At 41.3% G+C, this 19,740-nt stretch overlaps 1 protein-coding gene across 3 annotated transcripts in view; it reads left to right on the top strand.

Annotated features, from left to right (window-relative positions):
• The window catches only part of CDC25C (cell division cycle 25C), a 62,428-nt gene extending 56,828 nt beyond the window's left edge, over positions 1-5,600 (top strand). For all 3 annotated transcript variants that reach the window (XM_040406987.1, XM_040406970.1, XM_040406979.1), the window contains 3 exons: positions 1,512-1,645; positions 2,412-2,523; positions 4,555-5,600. In XM_040406987.1, the coding sequence (XP_040262921.1) occupies positions 1,512-1,645; positions 2,412-2,523; positions 4,555-4,695 (387 nt within the window). In that variant the 3' untranslated portion in view covers positions 4,696-5,600. The remainder of the gene's footprint in view (positions 1-1,511; positions 1,646-2,411; positions 2,524-4,554) is intronic.
• Positions 5,601-19,740: the final 14,140 nt, after the last annotated feature.

Below are 19,740 nucleotides of genomic sequence, written 5' to 3'. Positions count from 1 at the left end.
TGCGGTTGGCCCTGGGTTCCTCCTAATGCAAGACAATGCTAGACCTCATGTCGCTGGAGTGTGTCAGCAGTTCCTGCAAGACGAAGGCATTGATGCTATGGACTGGCCCGTCCATTCCCCAGACCTGAATCCAATTGAGCACATCTGGGACATCACGTCTCCCTCTATCCACCAACGTCACGTTTCACCACAGACTGTCCAGGAGTTGGCAGATGTTTTAGTCCAGGTCTGGGAGGAGATCCCTCAGGAGACCGTCCGCCACCTCATCAGGAGCATGCACAGGCGTTGTAGGGAGGTCATACAGGCACGTGGAGGCCTCACACACTACAGAGCCTCATTTTGACTTGTTTTAAGGACATTACATCAAAGTTGTATCAGCCTGTAGTGTGTATTTCCACTTTAATTTTGAGGGTGACTCCAAATCCAGACCTCCATGGGTTAAAAAATTTGATTTCCATTTTTTTTTTTGGTGTGATTTTGTTGTCGGCACATTCAACTATGTAAAGAACAAAGTATTTCAGAAGAATATTTAATTAATTCAGATCTAGGATGTGTTATTTTTGTGTTCCCTTTATTTTTTTGAGCAGTGTATGTATGTGTGTGTGTGTGTGTGTGTATATATATATATATATATATATATATATATATATATATATATATATATATATATATTAAATGAAATCCGCAGCACATCCAGGTAGTGAACAAGTGAAAGAAGCTTTAATCACCAAGCATGCGACGTTTCAATCCTCTCAATGGGATTTTTCTCAAGTATATATATATAGTACCACTGTAAATCTGATGGTCAGCAATATCTAACTAAGCTAAGCAATTTTTAGACAAAAAAAAATTAGTTTCTCATATCCCTGGTTCTCTCCTGGTCCTTTGTTTACCTGCAATAACAACAATCTCTGGAGTTTCCTCATGAATATTTGTGCCCCTCCCCCTGCTCTGCAAAGTATTTGAATACAAGTGCTTCCCTGAATGACATGTCTGACTGCTAGGATGCTCAGCAGCATGTTGTATGTGTAGGACTACAAGTCCCATCTGTACAATGACACTGCTGTTCCCCCTACCTGTTCTTGTGCAATGCTTTGCAGAAGTCATCCAGCCTGTCTGCTCTGTGTCTGCAGGATGAGGAGGGTAGATCCTCTGTCTCTTTACTGCCTGCAGCTACTCAGTAAAGCCTCCAGCCCTGAGTGTGTGCTGCAGAAGGGGTTAAAGTGAAATCTGAGAAAGGAGCCACTGCAGATAAAGTAAAGCCCTTACATTTGCCTAGTTAGAAACGTACAACATACAAAAAAATGACCCAGACAACCCCTTTAATTCTTTTTTGCCACTTTGCTTGTATTGTATTGTAGTGCTTGAAGACTGGAATGTTTGCAGTAGTTGCATTTTGTTATGCTATTTACTTTTGGAAATTCATAAAAACATATTATATAGAAAATGTAGTTGCCAGTTGTAGTTATGGCTTGTGTAATCTTAATTTATAATTCTGTGATATTCTGCAGGGCGCTTTGAATCTTCATCGACCAGAAGATGTGTTGGATTATTTTCTCAAGTGTCCTTTGGTCCCATCGGTGGCAGAAAAGCGCATTATACTGGTGTTTCATTGCGAGTTCTCATCCGAAAGAGGTCCGAAAATGTAGGTGAACAAGTCCTAAACTTTTCAATACATTTTGGTACTTTATTTTTTAGTTGTAATCTAAGTAGAATGCACCCCTGTCATTTTTTTTTCTGCCACATTGGCAGTATACTTATTCCTCGAATTATGCTCTGACATACCCATAGGTCCCATGCACCCAGCATGTGCCAAGAATGTGCTATTAGCATACTGTGGGTTGGTATGCATTAAATACCCCAGGTGCTTGCAGTGTTGTTGAAGTTAGAGATCTGCCTGTGGCACAGAGTACTACCAGTGTATCTGGCATATAATACACATCGTCAGTACAGTACATGGAAGGCATTTAATATCTACATCCTGAGCAGGAGGACCCTGTTCCTTTCTCCAAGATACCAATTATTATATCTCTTCTAATCTCCAGCATACAGCACCTCCTCATCTTCCCTTGCTCCCCTTTAAAGGATAATAATGTGCAGTATTCCTTGCAGAAATAAAGTTTAAGCGTTCACTTCCTTGAATTGATGTTACCAGGACTCCCACTTGACATGAAGATACTTTTAAATATTTGAAGTTATTAAAATGAAAAAACGTAAACCTCAGATTATTTTATTCTCATAGGAAATTGAACAGCTTGCTAGGGTGTGCCATTGTGTTTCATCTGTACCAGTCAGGCATCACTACACAGTTTTAGGCCATCATTTTTCTGCTATATGTACTGACGTCCTCAATGTGCATTAACAGCTGTCAATCGAAGTAGTTCAGTATGTCTTATTGTTTTGTATGAAAGGTGTCGTTTCTTGAGAGAAGAAGATCGCGCCAGGAATGACTACCCAAATCTTTATTATCCAGAGGTGTATTTACTGAAAGGGGGCTACAAAGAGTTTTTCCCAGAATACAAGGTGAGTTTTTTTTTTTTTTTTAAATTACTAGGATTAAAGGGCTTCTGTCACCCCACTAAAGTCATATATACTTTTTTGGCTACTTAAAGTCCTTATACTGCGATATATCAATATATAATGCTCTTACTCATTTTCGTTCAGTCACGCCAGTGGGGTGACAGAAGCCCTTTAACCACATATTCTAAATAAAAATGCCCCATTATTTTAATTTTTCCTGTATGTGGTCTTTTTTTTAAAATTAATTTTTTAGCAGATTTTTGAGAATCCTACATATGAAAATAAGGATATTACAAATCTGATCTAAGAGCCGTCTACCCCCACCTTCCCAATAAACATACATTATGGATCAAAGTTAAAAACTAATATTCTCAATCCTTGTTTCTGTGTGTGTGTGTGTGTATAATAGTAATAGGGAATGTGTTATCAGAAAATGACCTATTGTTTAAATAACATCTTTTATGTTAAAAAAAAAAAAAAAAAATCTTAAAAAATGTAAAATTTTCTATGTCACAATCTAAATTTAAATAAAAAACAAAATCCTGGCCACTGAGCCTAATAAGTGGCACTTTTTGGTCTGTACAGATCACTTTACTGCAGTTATCTGCTCTGTCATTCTAATCCTGCCTGTAATGATATCACTTAAAGGGGTTATCCCACTTTGCGTTTTTATACTTACCTGCTGCCACCGCGCGTTCACTTCCTGGATTCTGGCTGGGGGCGGGCTTCATCTTGATTGAAGTCTTCTCCCGGCCGGGCCGCGCGCTGGACTGAACGCGCACGCTGCCGCGCATGCGCAATGTGACTTATTTCTGGCCAGTATAGTACAGAGCCGGCGTGCGCGTTCGCATCTCTGTACTATTCTGGCCGGGAAGAAGTCACCGTCGCGCATGCGCGGCAGCGTGCGCGTTCAGGACAGCGAGTGGCCCGGCCGGGAGAAAAGAAGAAGTCTTCTGGGCAAGCGCGACCATCGGGATTTTGCGGAAGAGCGGTGGTCGTAACCAGGGGAGACCGAGTCACAACAATGAGGTAAGTGGGGATGAATTTTCTCCTAATCGGTGGGAATTTGTTAATAAAGTATATTTACAAAAATGATCACTGTCAAATCATTAACAGATTTAACAGTGATCATTATGATGGGATAACCCCTTTAATTGCTAATGCTTATCTATTCTTTCCTTGTACAATGACCTCTGCACAGGTCAGAGCATGCCTAGAAAACTCTATGTAAGTCAATAGGGTCCCCTCCTGTCCAGTGTGTCTATGGACCATGGGGCTGCCGTAAAGCAATTTTCTTAATACTTTCGAATGCTGTTAAGAACAGCTCAGGTAAGATGGCCTCCCCCATAATTATGTTCAAGAAACAGAATAAAAAAAATCTGCAATCAGAAAATAAAAACGGATTTAGAAATAAAGGATATGTGTTGCTAAAGGGATCCTGTCATCAACTTTATATTGACCTCACTGAGGGCAGCATAAAGTAGTGACAGACGCACTGATGTCAGCGGTGTGTCACTCATGAGCTAATAGTAAGTGGTTGCCGAGAACCAGCATCATAATCATTGCAGCCCAGGCCTTGAAAAGAGTCAAATCTACCAGAGAAGAGTCATGGTTATTCCTAATCTCCTGCCCACCTGCTGATGACTGACAGTCTTCTACCTAGTTTTCTCTCTTTCTTTCTGTCTAGGAGAGAACTGCCAATCATCAGCAGGTGGACATGGAGAGCAGGAGATTAGGAATAACCATGACTCTTCTCAGGTAGATTTCACTCTTTTCAAGGCCCGGGCTGCAATGGTTATGGTGCTGGTTCTCAGCAACCACTTACTATTAGCTCATCAGTCACACACCGCTGAAATCAGCATTTCTGTCACTATATTATGCTGCCCTCAGTACGGTCAACATAAAGTTGATGACAGGATCCCTTTAACTGACAGATAAAAATCTTGTTGACACATTTCCTTTTAAATATTTGGTGGCTGTTTTGGTAATTAGCATTGTCTTTCATTCATATTGAATTATTTTACTTGTTTACAGACTTTGTGTGAGCCTCAAAGCTACTGCCCAATGCATCACCAGGATTATCAGCAAGAACTACTGAAATGCCGTACAAAAAGCAAATCCTGGGCAGGAGAACGCAAGAGAAGGGATCAGATTGCCCGGTTGATGAAATTATAGCACAGGATTTGAAGTCTTCAACTACCTCGTCAGGAGCTTCAGTCTGACCATCTTTCAACACTTCTTCCAACATGACCATGGCTGCTTCCTAATTTAGAGGATGTCATCATTTGTACTGCGGTCGCTATGAAATGGTTTTATTATATATTAAAAACAATGCAAGAATGCACTGGATATACATGCATTTGGGAATGAATGTAGGTTCTAACTATGGGATACAGTAAACCTTCCTGTGACTGCTGAACAAAAGTGCCTTCTTACTGTTTGAATGCAGTGCCCTTGGAAGTCTAGGCTACATGTCTTCTTACAAATCATGTCTTTTCCGGAGACCAGCACCTTTTGTATTTTTGCTCACCCACTACAGCCGCTAAACTGTGACTAATAAAATTTATTATTTAAAGGGGGTTATCTCACCAAAACAACCTCTGTATATAGACATTACTGAAGGGGTGAATTCCTTGGCAACAGCAGCTATTTATCAGAGATTAGAGAAGCCAGACCCAGCTTCTTAATAAATAGGGCTGTTTTTGTGAGAGAACCTGTTTAATTTAATAGGGATTAATGACGACCATTGTTTTATTCCAAAGCATCTGAAATAAAAAAAAATAAGCAAGCTGGCAAAAGTTTTTTGATTTAAAATAAAATACCTTACCATTTTGTGTCTACAGCTCCTATGCAAACCTACATTTCTCCATGGTAACAGACTAAAACCAAACTCTAATCTGATCCTGCAATCATACTGCCATTTATCCACTCCCTAATTCTTGCTAACCAAATCTATGTTGGTAAGGATTATGTCATAGATGTTAGTCTACTTTCACACTGGTGTTTTGGTTTCCGTTTGTAAGATCCGTTCAGGGCTCTCACAAGCGGTCCAAAATGGATCAGTTTTGCCCTAATGCATTCTGAATGGATAAGGATCCGCTCAGAACGAATCAGTTTGCCTCCGTTCTGCCTCCATTCCGCTCTGGAGGCGAACACCAGAACACTGCCTGCAGCGTTTTGGTGTCCGTCTGATGCGGAGGCAAACGGATCCTTCCTGACACACAATGTAAGTCAATGGGGACGGATCCGTGTTCACTGACACAATAGAAAACGGATCTGTCCCCCATTGCCTTTCAATGGAGTTCATGACTGATCCGTCTTGGCTATGTTACAGATAATACAAACAGATCCGTTCTGAACAGATGCAGACGGTTGTATTATCTGAACGGAAGCGTTTGTGCAGATCCATGACTGATACGCACTAAACGCAAGTGTGAAAGTAGCCTGAGAGTTTAAAGTGTACACCTTCGGGCAATTTTATTATTTTTTATTTTTTTTATCTCCCTTTTGGGCTAAAATATTTTTTTCAAATGGTCTTTATTAAAAGTGTTCTGCCGCTCTGTCATAAGGGGGTAACTGTTCATCTAGCTGTGTGAATCCTACTTTCACTTTGTCATCTAATAACCCTCATCTCTAAATTACCGTACTACACTTTTTATTTAAGCCACATTTTTTATCAGTAAGATAAGAACTGAGCTATAATGTGTTTAGTAGGTCAGAGATAAGGACTGTAAGATGAGCTGCATGACAAAATGGAGTGAAAACAGACAGCATGCTACTAGAGCATCTCAAGGCTGTACAGAGACGGGTGCTAAACATTTTTAATATACAGTAGACCAATTGAAAGTTATTTTAGCTCAAAATGAGTATAAAGTATAATAATAATAAAAAAAAGACTCTTAAGGTGTATTTGGCCTTTAACTGCAGGATCAATCAGTTTTTATGGAGATATACAAGTCTGCATAGCAGCTGTATAACCAAAAAGTATAATAACTGATTGTTTAGAAGTACCTTCGCTTTAGATTTCATGATGATCTAAATTAGATAACTTTTACTATGCCCACTGTATACAGTACATTTAAAGGGATTCTGTCACCAGGTTTTGGGCTATAAAGCTGCGGACATGCACGGCTAGATCGCCGCTAGCATGTCCGCAATATATCTGTCCTATAGGGCTGTGTGCTTTTAATTTCTTTAAAAAAGGATTTTATAGATATGCAAATTAGTCTTGAATGTGTCCAAGGTGCTGTACGAACCTTCCTGGAGCCCAGCCACGCCCGCCTGTGAAGGAGCCCAGCACCGCCTATGTCCTCCGAATCTCCTCCTTTCATCAACTATAGATTGTCGTAATCTCGCGATGCTCGCGCATGCGCAGTTCTTTCCCTGAGGCTGATGCCAGCACAGGGAAAGAACACTATACCGTCACTGCGCATCGCGAGATTACGGCAATCTATAGTTGATGAAAGGAGGGGATTCGGAGGACATAGGCGGTGCTGGGCTCCAGGAAGGTTCGTACAGCCCCTTGGACACATTCAAGACTAATTTGCATATCTATAAAATCCTTTTTTTAAAGAAATTAAAAGCACACAGTCCTATAGGACAGATATATTGCGGACATGCTAGCGGCGATCTAGCCGTGCATGTCCGCAGCTCTATAGCCCAAAACCTGGTGACAGAATCCCTTTAAAGTTGTCTTCTGATATGACTATGGTACTTCACAATTTGCAATGCATACTGGTAGATGTTCCAACCACATATGCAGGCATACTATGAGTTATGTATAATTTGTTTTTATTAAAGAAATGTCACTAAATATGTGGTTAGGCACAATACAAGCAACCATTCAACATGGACAAAAATATATCTCAAAGCATTACATGAGCTGAATTACTGGCGTTATGGTAATGCAGGCGTACTATGATTTAATTATGTTTTTAATTTACTTTATAAAGCCTCAGTGCAAAATTTTGGCGAGTCCTGTGAATATTGTAACTTGCCAAAATGATGCTTCCGTTTCCCCTCTGAGGAAGATATGATACATGTAGAGTATGTGTGTAGCTGAATCTACATACTGAAAGGGTTGATACCTTTGTAAATAATACAGTGTGAGCTTGTTTCATCTTCTGTATAGTATTAAATGTACAAAGAAATGGACGAGTTAATGTTTTTCAGTGCATTATTAAAAGGTGAACCCGGAGGACAGATGTGTGTACATTTACTGGTTGATGTATTTTTGTGAAATGACTTCATGCATTGTGGTATACAGATGTAGCAAACATTACCTCGACACAGTTGGACAGATTTGCTAATCCTGGCTGAAATGCAGACTGTAAATTTAGGCTGTAAGATAAGATTAATAGACAGTCAAGTTTTACTTCCTACCACCGATTGACTTAATTTGCCAAAGAATTGTGAACCAAAATATTTTTTTTTTTTTTAGGAGATCCGGTGACGTAGCGGGCTCTCCATAGGGACAGCTAGGTGGAGGCTTCCGGCACTAATGGAAAGGCTTTAACGCTGCCCTAGCCTGTAAAACCGCCCATCAGAGCTGCTGACGTCTCCAAATGCACTTCTGGGCGGAAGCCTCCACCTAGCAGTGTAGAAACAAACAAAAAAGCGATCCAGTGTAGGGCAAGGGAGAGCTTCGGAGCATGAAATGAAATGCTAATATGGGGGGCTGTCTGGGTGAAAATAGGTGCATGCAGCAGGCGTCATAGCTGCCAGATTTCTGCTGTTTTAAATAGAAGAGACCCAGGGTGGATGTATGCATTTAACCCCTAAGATGCTCTGGTCAAATGTGTCCACGGCATCTGAGCGGTGCAGATGCAGGAGCCACGTGCGCCCGCACCTGTAACATCGTCCTCAGGCTGAGACTGGGTACTCTTTTATGTTACAATGATTGCTGGGAGCCTCAAGCAGGCTCTGATGGCTATCCCTGGAATATTCCAATACAGGCCCAGCAGGTGGCAGCACTGTTGGAATACAGTACACAACTGGCAACCTAATGATTGCCAGTTATAGTCACCTAAGGTGACTTAAAAAAAAAATATATATATATATATATATATATGTGCAAATCGCTATACTTTCCCCAAATAAAAAATAAATAAAAAATTCTAGTCATCACGACGTCCAAAAATGCCCATACTTATAAAAATATAACTATATATCTCATACGGCAAATGGCGTAACGAAAAAATTGTCAATTTGCCATTTTTTTTGTCACTTCATCTCCTCAAAAAATGTTAGTAATTAGTAAAAAGTCACACATTTCAAAATGGTCATTAAAAAGTACAGATCGCCCTGCAAAAAGGAGCCCCCATACAGCTCCGTACACAACTACAGAAAGGTTAGAGGGGTCAGATTATAGCGATTAAAAGACATTTTTTCAAGGTGTGTTTTCTTTTCAATGTTAAAATGTAAGAATAACTATACAAGTGTGGTATTGTAATTGTACAGACCTGGAGAATGAAGGTAAAAGGTCAATTTTACCTGGTGTGGAAAATTGGACGCAGACTCTCTGCTTTACTGCTGCCTTCTTGATTCTTGTGGATGTGGCGGTCTCTGCAACCTTTCTTTACACATCCTATCCATAAGCAATGGCACCTCTAGATGAAGAGCTGGAGTAAGGACTGGGGGTTCTATCACAAAACTGTTAGAAATTTTACTAGAACTTGATTAGGCAATATTAACATAAAACTGGATTCCTGATCTGTGGGCTCCCTTTGCAAACATGCAGCTAATTGACAGCTTTCAACCTATAGAGATTAATCGGGGGAACTCTGTCACACTGCATGCGATCAGCCAAAATATAGCATTTTCCATATATGACACGTAGCGTATTTGTCACTTCTGCATGGCAACATGAAGTACTGTAGGTGATAAATTCTCTTTAGAAAGGGTTAGTGATCTTTGTAATTAGCTGTCAAAACACTAGGTGGCAGCATTCACCTAAAACAAGAGACCACTGTATGCCAAGATGTAGAGGGAAAGGTTCCATAAAATAATCCGAATTTTTTTAATCTGTATGCCTTATTTGCAATGGCACAGTTGCCTTTTTTGTGTCAGGGATTGACATTCCGACCCCCACAAATGTGTTGGATCATATTGCTAATTTTAGTTGGGTATCCACTGTTATGTCAGGCAACTACATGAAATGGTTACCTAAATTAAGAAAACTATAAAATGTTTAAATTTTCCACATATATTGTGATGTTTTGCTCCATCTGAAAGCAAGCCCTGTGTTCTTTGCTGTGACTGAGAAATTATATTAAAATTAAATGTATCGTAGCCACTCAGTTATTCAATAAAATGTATCTGTATAGCGCCACTGAGATGGAAGCACATGCTCCGTCCATTCTTCAACTGCCACCAGTTGCTGCAGAAAGGATGCACCCCTGACAAAGGACACGTCCCCTAAGCTGACAGTTTGAAATTAATCAAGCAGATCAGTGAGATCGCTGGATCCATTTGAGGTACAAGGCTGGTTATAGCTTTGTTAGAAAGAGAAAATATACGAGTTGGGCAGCACTGCAATCTCCTGTATATGGATGGAGTGCCAGCGGCTGAGGAGACTATCCTACTCCAAATGAATAGATAGAAGAAATTCCACGGCACATCCAAGAAGTAAAATAAGTGTAGTGACTTTATTCACCAGGCATGCAACGTTTCGATCCGCTTCCTGGGATCTTTCTCAAGCAATGGCAAAATATCCTTGTGCTATGTGCATATTTATACAAGTTCATGTAATCAATCAATCAATCATTAATCCAATAATCAAACAATTGTGCAAAAATATCATCTGTAGCATAATATATTTCATAATTCACAATGTAAGTTATGCATTACACCATAAAGTGACAATAGTGCAAGACAAACTTATACATACTGATATAGGTCCACAAAAGACACTGTGCCAAACTTATTTACGCAGTCCAAAGTTTGGGTGTTTTCCTTGTTTGAACTGCGGCTAAATTGCCGTTATATACACAAAGGAAGTTTCTTTATGCACCCTATCACACAGAAGAAACATTTTATCAAACATTTTCTGACCTGTGAATCTGCATTTGTAGTGTATGTATTATGGTGTCCGTGTAGGATATTGTATATGGGAGAGACCTCCCTTGATTTTAAAACGAGAATAAATCGGCACCGATATACGATTCGCAAGAAACGCACGGACCTTCTGGTTCCCAAACACTTTGTTGAGTTGGGTCATAGAGAAGGTGATTTGCGGTGTATGTTAATTGATCATATTCTGACCCCCAGGAGAGGGGGAAATAGCAATCTTCTGTTGAGAGAAACGTGAGATCCTTTGGATCTCTACATTGAACACATTGAGGCCCAATGGGTTGAATGTAGACTATAAACCTTGGCTATTCTCCTAAGTGGACATTATGTAGGATTCTCTCATTTTCTGAATTTATATATGTTATTGATGTTCCTTGTAACCTGCAGGGTAAATTTATGTATGCTTTTATCTCTTGCAGATAATGGGGAGACAGGATTCATTCTGGAAAGGGAAGGCGGTGAGGTGCTGGTTATCTTGGATGTCGGGTCAGCTACTTGTATACATCAGCATCAATTATACTTAATATGCAGTTTTTTAATACATCTCCTTAGTGACAATTTTTTATGTGGTCATCTGTCCTTCAGCTTTTATTGTTATCAACAAGACATCTGCTTATGCACTCACTTGGGGAGATTGCGGCCTAGGCTGCATTCCAGTGTCCTAATCTGGTGATATTCAGGTTTATTATTGCTTCATCATTACTATGTGAGACCATTGCTATTATAATACTGGGGTAACAGTTATGGGGTCGACCAGTTGATATAGATGTTGTGAGTAATCATGTATGATCTGGTAGGGATGTCCTTGTAATCAGGGAATATTGCTCCACAATGACTGGTTGGACATCCAGGAATGAGTGCCAATTGACAATTGTGGAGGTCCAACGTGATGCCATGTGCCAACACCACATGGCATGACCTTGGAATCCCATATGACTAGAGGACAAGCCATCATGAATACTTTACAATATATGGTGGATAACATCAACTTGTTAATAGAACAGCGGTACTTCCGTACAGCTAGTCATCCAAGTCCTTACATGGGATTTGGAATCAGAAGTCACAATATTGTATAAGTTAAATGGATCGTTTCGATCTTTATTATTGTCATTATTTCGACCGTCCCTACCTCCAGTTATCTTAACTATATTTAACTTATAATATCCTGAATTTCAACCTGATTGGACTAGGGATTGAGCTGTGGGTTGCGTCTCCCGAATGTGATGTGCGGATCAGGTGTATTGTCTCTAGGATGTGGCTTGCGCTCCATGCCTCGATACTGGTGGAACGCAATGCACACCATACAGAGCGCTCTCGCGAGAATAAAGTGGACAGCATGTGATGTTTAAGTTCCGATCATGTGACCTAACGTGTGAATACATGATACGGAAGCAGCAACAGGTCCTTTGACATGCGCAGTAGGAAAATTAATACGCCGACTTCCACGAGGGCCTCATCCTCCGCTCTCCCTTGGATCTCCGTCCCCGTATTGTTTTTAATTTACACAACTACACTAAGGTATTTGATTATTATTATTGTACACCTGAATGAAATTTTAATTATGACAATTATCCACTGATGTATGAATTTCTGAGTATATCGATGGTTTTAAGTTTGTTTATTTATTGCACTATTGTCACTTTATGGTGTAATGCATAACTTACTTTGTGAATTATGAAATATATTATGCTACAGATGACATTTTTGTATTTTTGCACAATTGTTTGATTATTGGATTAATGATTGATTGATTACATGAACTTGTATAAATATGCACATAGCACAAGGATATTTTGCCATTGCTTGAGAAAGATCCCAGGAAGCGGATCGAAACATTGCATGCCTGGTGAATAAAGTCACTACACTTATTTTACTTCTTGGATGTGCCGTGGAATTTCTTCCATCTATTTGTTAGAAAGAGGTTATCAAATATTATCCTGTATAGGCACAGAAGGAGAAAAGGATACATTCAGGAATGGAGCAGGGACTTTGACATAAAATGGTCGGAGTTAGACACCAAGCATCTGTACCGATTCTCACACGTCTCAAGCAGATGAATTGTCTCCGCTTAGACACTTGTTAGAAAAGGGACTACTCTCACGGCACCAACTTCTACATGTGGTGGTCTTGTCCAGTACTGCAGCCTATTTGGTCTGAAGTTAGGGGGTTGATAAAACAAATCTGTTCTCTACACAGCCCACCTACCCCCATCTCAGTATTGCTGAACATCAGACTACATGACATTCCTCATACTAAACGTAAATTAGTACTTCACTTATCATCCGCAGCTAAATGTCTAATTCCTCAACATTGGAACCAACCTATTTCCCCCACAATATCACAGTGGTTGCAGAAGGTTGACAACATCAACCACATGGAGGAACTTTCGGCTTGGGAAGCACATATCGGCTTCCAGCGGATTTGGGCCGATTGGTCATCATTCCGGAAAATGAGTTCTTTCCTTGTACAACTCGCGGATTGTACTCTGCCCACTTGTCTTCACAGTTTAATAAACACCCATGTTATCTACCACCCTACCTGTTACCCATGCCCCCCCCCTCTCTTTGTTTAATAAATGGTGATCACAGTATTATCCCACTAGAAACGGCCTAATTTAGCTGAAATGTTCTTTATGTGGGGCTCTCCTCCTCGGGGTCGCCACCTGCGATTCCCCCCTGGGGTTTGTGGGTGGTGGGCTGGGGCTCGCTATTTCTTGCACTAGATATGGCTTATACTTTGATTGTTCGAGTGCTCACCACTGTTCGCTCTGTTTTTCTATCTTTGTATTTCCTGTATTTTTGTAATTTAGGAAAATCAATAAAATAGACAATTGAAAAGAAAGAAAGAGGTTCGCATGTAGTAGATTATGCATGGTTTTAATTTTTTACATTATTCATGGGATAACACCTTTAGCCTTTAGACTCTAGGGTCTTTAAGCATGGCGCCCGCTCACGCATGCAGCAGGCGCCATAGCCGGCAGGTCTCTGCTGTTTCCAACAGCAGAGGCCCGTGGCTCATGGCAGCGTATTAGATCGAAGGACCAGCTTCCCCAATAGCCGCACGGGAGAGACGGTCTTAACGCGGAAGCGCACGCTTCTGTTTTTCATTATTTTGATGAATAGACCCAGCGTATTAGAGCTGCAGTTACTATGTTGGCCTGCAGGTGGCATACCAACATAAGATAATGGCAAATTCAGCTTAGACTGTGCTTCTATGGAACTATAGTATAAGCTAAAAAAAAATCTGACTAGTGAATACTGTCTAGAGGAATAAAAAAAAAAAGTTGAAAAATAGAAAACAAAAAATGTTTTTTTTATTACTCCCCTTTCCCAAAATAAAAATAAATAAATACATAAACAATAAAAAAATATAAACATTATAGCATCAGTAAAAACTACAGATCATCTACGAAGCTCAGTAGACATAACTAAAAAGTTATGGGGGTAATCATTTGGCCATGTAAAAAATTTTTTTTCAAAGTTTTCATTTTTTCTGTATAAAATCTCCTACACATATATGGTATTGTTGTATTGTCCCAGAGATGGAGGGCACAGGTCTGTTTTTCAGCATAGCCCGATGGGGCTCACAATCTAAGGTCCCCATCAGTATGTCTTTGGAGTGTGGGAGGAAACCGGAGGAAAACCACGCAAACACGGGGAGAACATACAAACTCCATGCAGATGTTGCCCTTGATCGGATTTGAACCTAGGACCCCAGCGCTGCTAGACACCAGGGGCGTAGCTATAGGGGGTGCAGAGGTAGCAGTCGCTACCGGGCCCAGGAACCTGACGGGCCCAAAGACCCTTGTGCCACATAAGACACTGGCATTATAGAAAGTGCATGCTGGTCAATTTACACCTCTGGCTGGAGGGAAGGGGTTAGGTCAAGAATTTGGCATGAGGTGGTGCCCTTTCAATGTTTGCCTCAGGCAGCAGGAAGGATATGTGCTCCCCTGCCCCTTTCCAACAAGCACTGAGGGAAGTGGGGCCCTAGCTGAACTCTTGCACCAGGGGCCCATGGGCTTTTAGCTACGCCCCTGCTAGGCACCAATGCTAACCACTGAGCCACCGTGCTGCCCCATATATTAGACACTTTCATTTGCAATATTACAGTAATGAAGCTCATACTTATCATTGCAGGATTGTTATGTGTGACTGAGAAGTCTCTTGTTCATCTAGTAATGCCTAAGGCCCTAACCATCTGCAGGAAAGGAAGTTATTTTCTCAAGAATGTAACCACTTGAAAGATGAAATTTGTTCAGGATATTTATTTATTTTTCTTTCTTTATAATTTTTATCTTCTGTGCAGTTTTTATTATAATGTTATGCCACGTTAGATGTATGCTTTATTGCTGTGACTGCACTTGTATGGGATGGTGGTTTGCTGGTACAGGGAATGCTCAGTCTTCCCTACAGGGGAGGGGTATTAGGCAGACACACACTAAATGCCATTTTGTGGGAGAACAAATTATATGACTCCTACCTGGGCACAAAAACGAGAGAGAACAAAAGATGACTTGGAGGTCGTGGCCTAGTGTGTTGAAGCAGATCTTATGGACATATTGTTTATGGTGCAGACCAGTAAGATACACTGAGCAAAGGAGATTTTTATGACATGCCATCAAAGTCCGATACAGTGCATTCAGAAAGCTTTCATACACCTTCACTTTTTCCCCATTTTGTTGTGTTGTGGCCTTGTGCAAAAAAATAAAATTAAATTCTCCCATCATTCTGCACTCAATATCCCATAAGGACAAAGTGTAAAAAGAATTTTAGAAATATTTAAACATTTCTTAAAAAGAATTAAAAAAATTTCATGGACATAAGTATTCAGACCCTTTGCTATGACACTTGAAATTTAGCTCAGGGGTCCTCAATTTTCTTTCAATAATCTTTGAGATGTGTCTACACCTTGATTGGTGTCCACCTGTGGTAAATTCAGGTGATTGGACATGATTTGGAAAGACACACCTTTTTCTATATAAGTTCTCTCAGATGACAATGCACATCAGAGCAAAAACTGATCGATGAAGCGGAAAGAACTGCATGTAGAGCTCATAGGCAGGATTGTGTAGAGGCACAGATCTGGGGAAGGGGACAAAAAATTTCTGCTGCACTGAAAGTTCAAAGACAGGTGCTCTCTGCGGTCTTACTAAGCCCTCAAACTGGTGTTAAAATTAAGAGATTAGCCAACATGTCCTACGTGAGAACATGTCTGAGCCCGAGCACCGCGCCAAGGTTTCTCAAGTAGCTCGGGACCTAACGCTAAACCTACCTGGGCCATATGGGCAATACCAGGAGCCAGTGGGCAAATTACAGGAGCGCAAGGTCCGAATCAAAGCAATCTCCCAGTAACCTCCAGCATGTGACCATGCATACAATGGGATGAGGCAGAGAGCTCTGAGCCCCACCCAAGACTGGCTGATATAGCCCAGGCCTCACATGTGCACCAGAATGCTGCCTGTGGATGGAAATAAAGGCACATTCAGACTTGGAGTTTGCTGGAGGTCACTGGGAGATTGCTTTGAGTCAGACCTTGCGCTCCTGTAATTCGTCCACTGGCTCCTGGTATTGCCCATATGGCCCAGGTAGGTTTAGTGTTAGGTCCCGAGCTACTTGAGAAACCTTGGCGCGGTGCTCGGGCTCAGACATGTCCTCACGTAGGACATGTTGACTAATCTCTCAATTTTAACACCAGTTTGAGGGCTTAGTAAGACCGCAGAGTGCACCTGTCTTTGATTTTGTTGTATTATATATACTGTTTATCACATCCACACATTTGCTATCTTGTGTAGGATGTCCATTGTGGTACTTGTGGTCCGCTGCAGGCATCCTCCATTGTATGCATTTTTGCTGGGGATTGCCATTAGCGGACCACAAGTGCAGGATCTGCCCCCCCCGGTATAGATGCACCACTGCATGTGGGGTTGAGCACTTCCTGCTTTTTAATACCACGCCAATTTGTAGTTTGCACTGAAAGTTCCCAAGAGCACAGTGGCCTCCAAAATTCTTAAATGGAAGATGTTTGGAACAACCAGAAGTCTTCCTAGAGCCGCCTGCCCTACCAAACTAAGTAATTGGGAGCCGAAGGCACTTGGTAAGAGAGATGACCAAGAACCCAATGGTCACTCTGGTTGAACTCCAAAGATTCTGTGTGTAAATGGGAGAAACTTCCAGAAGGTCAACCATTACTGCAGCACTCCTCTAATCCAGACTATATGGCATGTAGCCACAAAGAAGCCTCTCCTCAACAAAAGACACATGAAAGTTTGCAAAAAGCACCTAAATGGCTCTCACACTATGAGAAACAAGATTCTCTGGTCTGATGAAACAAGATAGAATTGTTTGACCTAAGTTCTAAGAGTTGTGTTTGGAGGAAACCAAGCACTTATCATCACCTGCACAATACCATCCCTAGAGTGAAAAATGGCGGTGGCAGCATCATGGTGTGCAGTGTGTTTTTAATCAGCTGGGACAGGGAGGCTGGTCCGGGTTAAAGGAAAGCTAAATGGAGCAAAGTACAGAGATATTATAAACCTGATCCAGAGTGCCATGGACCTCAGACTGGGCTGAAAGTTTACTCTCTGAATGTCCTTAAGTGGCCCATCCAGAGCTTTAACTTGAACCAAATCAAACATCTCTAGAGAGAACTGAAAATGGCTGTCCATGGACAGTCCTCATCCAATTTGACAGAGCATGAGAGGATCTGCAGAGAAGAATGGCAGAAAATCTCCAAATGAAGGTGTGCAAACCTTGTGGCATCATCCCCAAGCAGTGCCGGACTGGGGTACTTAGGGCCCACCAGTGTAACTGATTCTGGGGGCCCACCTTAGGGCTCCTGCACACAAACGTATTTTTTTTTTCATGTCTGTACCGTTCACTTCAATGGGGCCGCAAAAATATATATTTTTTAAATGGCTCTGTGTGCATTCCGTGTCTGTATGTCCGCATGGCCGTTCTGCAACATGATAGAACATGTCCTATTATTGTCCACATTACACACAAGGATAGGACTGTTCTATTAGAGGCCGGCTGTTCTGTTCCGCATAATGTGGAATCCATGTTTTGTGGATCCGCAATTTTCAGACTGCAAAACATCCAACAGTCGTGTTCATGAGCACTTACAGTGATAACAGAAATATTAAAGCTGAATTATGATGGCAGACATTCACAGAAAACTGCACAAACATACATGTGGCAGAATTTACACATATATGGATATCCTGCACTTAAGTCAGTCCGAAACAAGACACATGCAGCGCACACCAATCACTCATTGGACAGATGTGGGACACAAGACACTTATACATCGGTCACATGCCACTGATGCATATGTCACATGCTGCACATACATCACTGATACATAGAACATACTGTATATAGCACACACCAATCACACATAGGAAACATGCAATGCACACACCAAGACATTTATGCCTAACCCTATTAAGTGTAGCACACTTAGAGGGGTTAAAGGGGTTGTCTCACATCAGCATATGGCATTTACCATGTAGAGAAAGTTAATACAAGGCACTTACTAATGTATTGTGATTGTCCATATTGATTCTTTTCCATTACATTATACACAGCACATATCCATGGTTTTGACCACTCTGCAATCCAGCAGCCGTGGCCATGCTTGCACACTTTAGGTAAAGGTGTTGGCCTATGAGCATTTCCAGCCTTTCCCTATAGTGTGTAAGCACGGCCACCGCTGCTGGATTACACGGTGGTAATAACCACATATACGTGCTGTGTATATTGTGATGGAAAGGAGGCAATATGGACAATCACAATACATTAGTAAGTGCCTTGTATTAACTGCATGATAAATGCCATTTACTGAAGTGAGACAAACCCTTTAAGCATAAATGTCTGGCATGAAATTTACCTCATCTTAACCTCCTCAGATTGCACATAATCTACAGTATATTTAAAAGGGTTGTGCTACCATAATGACCTCTTGCCTATCTACAGAATAGGTGATAAATATCAGATTGCTGGAACACCCACTGATCATTAAAAAAAAGGGTCCTGAGACGTTCAATTACATTACCGCCACTCTATGTACACAAGGGTCTTAAGACCTTGATCATGGGGGTCCCAGCAGTCAGACCCCATCAATCAGACACTTATCACCTGTCGTGTCATAGCTGTTGGACCTTTTCACATTCCCTATCTTAAAGGTTTTCTTTTAATGTAAAAAAATAAAATTAAAATAAAAAATCTGGCCCAAAATATGTGTCAAACTAAAATATAAATGCTCGCCTGTTAAAGGGCCTGTGTCCACTTCTCTAGTTATCTTCTATCCACTGGATCGGGGATAACTAAGTGCTGGAGCCCCCACTGATCTCCCTTCTTGATTGAGTGGCAGGTCGAGCATATCCCCTGCCTCTCCATCAATTCTCTATAGGGTCGCTGGAGATGGCAGAGTACAGCGCTGGCTATTTCCAGTGGTCCCAAAGAGAATAAATGGAGCAGCAGGGCGTATGTGTGGCCTGCCACTCAATCAAGAAGGGGGAACAGGACCCGTTCCTGGGATCAGTGGGTGGTCGCAGAATCGAACCCAACTAATCATATAGTTATACCCTATGGTGTGGAGAGGATAACTTGAAAACCTGGACAATCCCTTTAAATCCTCCACCACTCCACCAACATTATCTCTTTATATGGCAGCAGTGATGCCTGTAAATACGGAATATTATCACTACCACCATGTAAACCATTCGTGTCCATACTGGAAAATGTGAAGCACTGTGCAGAATTTTTCAGGCATAAGTCCAACCCCCTTTGCAGGTCATAACCTTTAACAAAGCCCAAGCAAAGTTGCTAGAGGAACAATCTGAGCAAAGGGCACAAACGGAGGGTCATGACCGAAACAGAGGCATTGGGGTCACCTGAGGCAGGGTGATAGTGGGGATCCTGGAGCAGGGGTAATTGGGGAAGAGGCAATATTAACGGTGCATTTAGAGTGGGGGCATCTGGATCTGGTGCATTTATGGGGGTGCACCTAAAGCAGAGGTATTGGGGGGATCTAGGGCAAAGTCCCCCCAATGCCACTCTGAACTCTGCAGAGAGCATCACACATTCATAGATCTGTGTCTACTATAAACAAATCCCCTATTTCCCCCTTACAGTCTCCTACAGCTCA

The sequence above is a fragment of the Bufo bufo genome, chromosome 1 (assembly GCF_905171765.1).
Source record: "Bufo bufo chromosome 1, aBufBuf1.1, whole genome shotgun sequence".
In the NCBI taxonomy this organism is placed as follows: Eukaryota; Metazoa; Chordata; class Amphibia; order Anura; family Bufonidae; genus Bufo; species Bufo bufo.
Note: the sequence above shows the minus strand (reverse complement) of the source record. Positions and strands in the feature narration are given on the sequence as shown.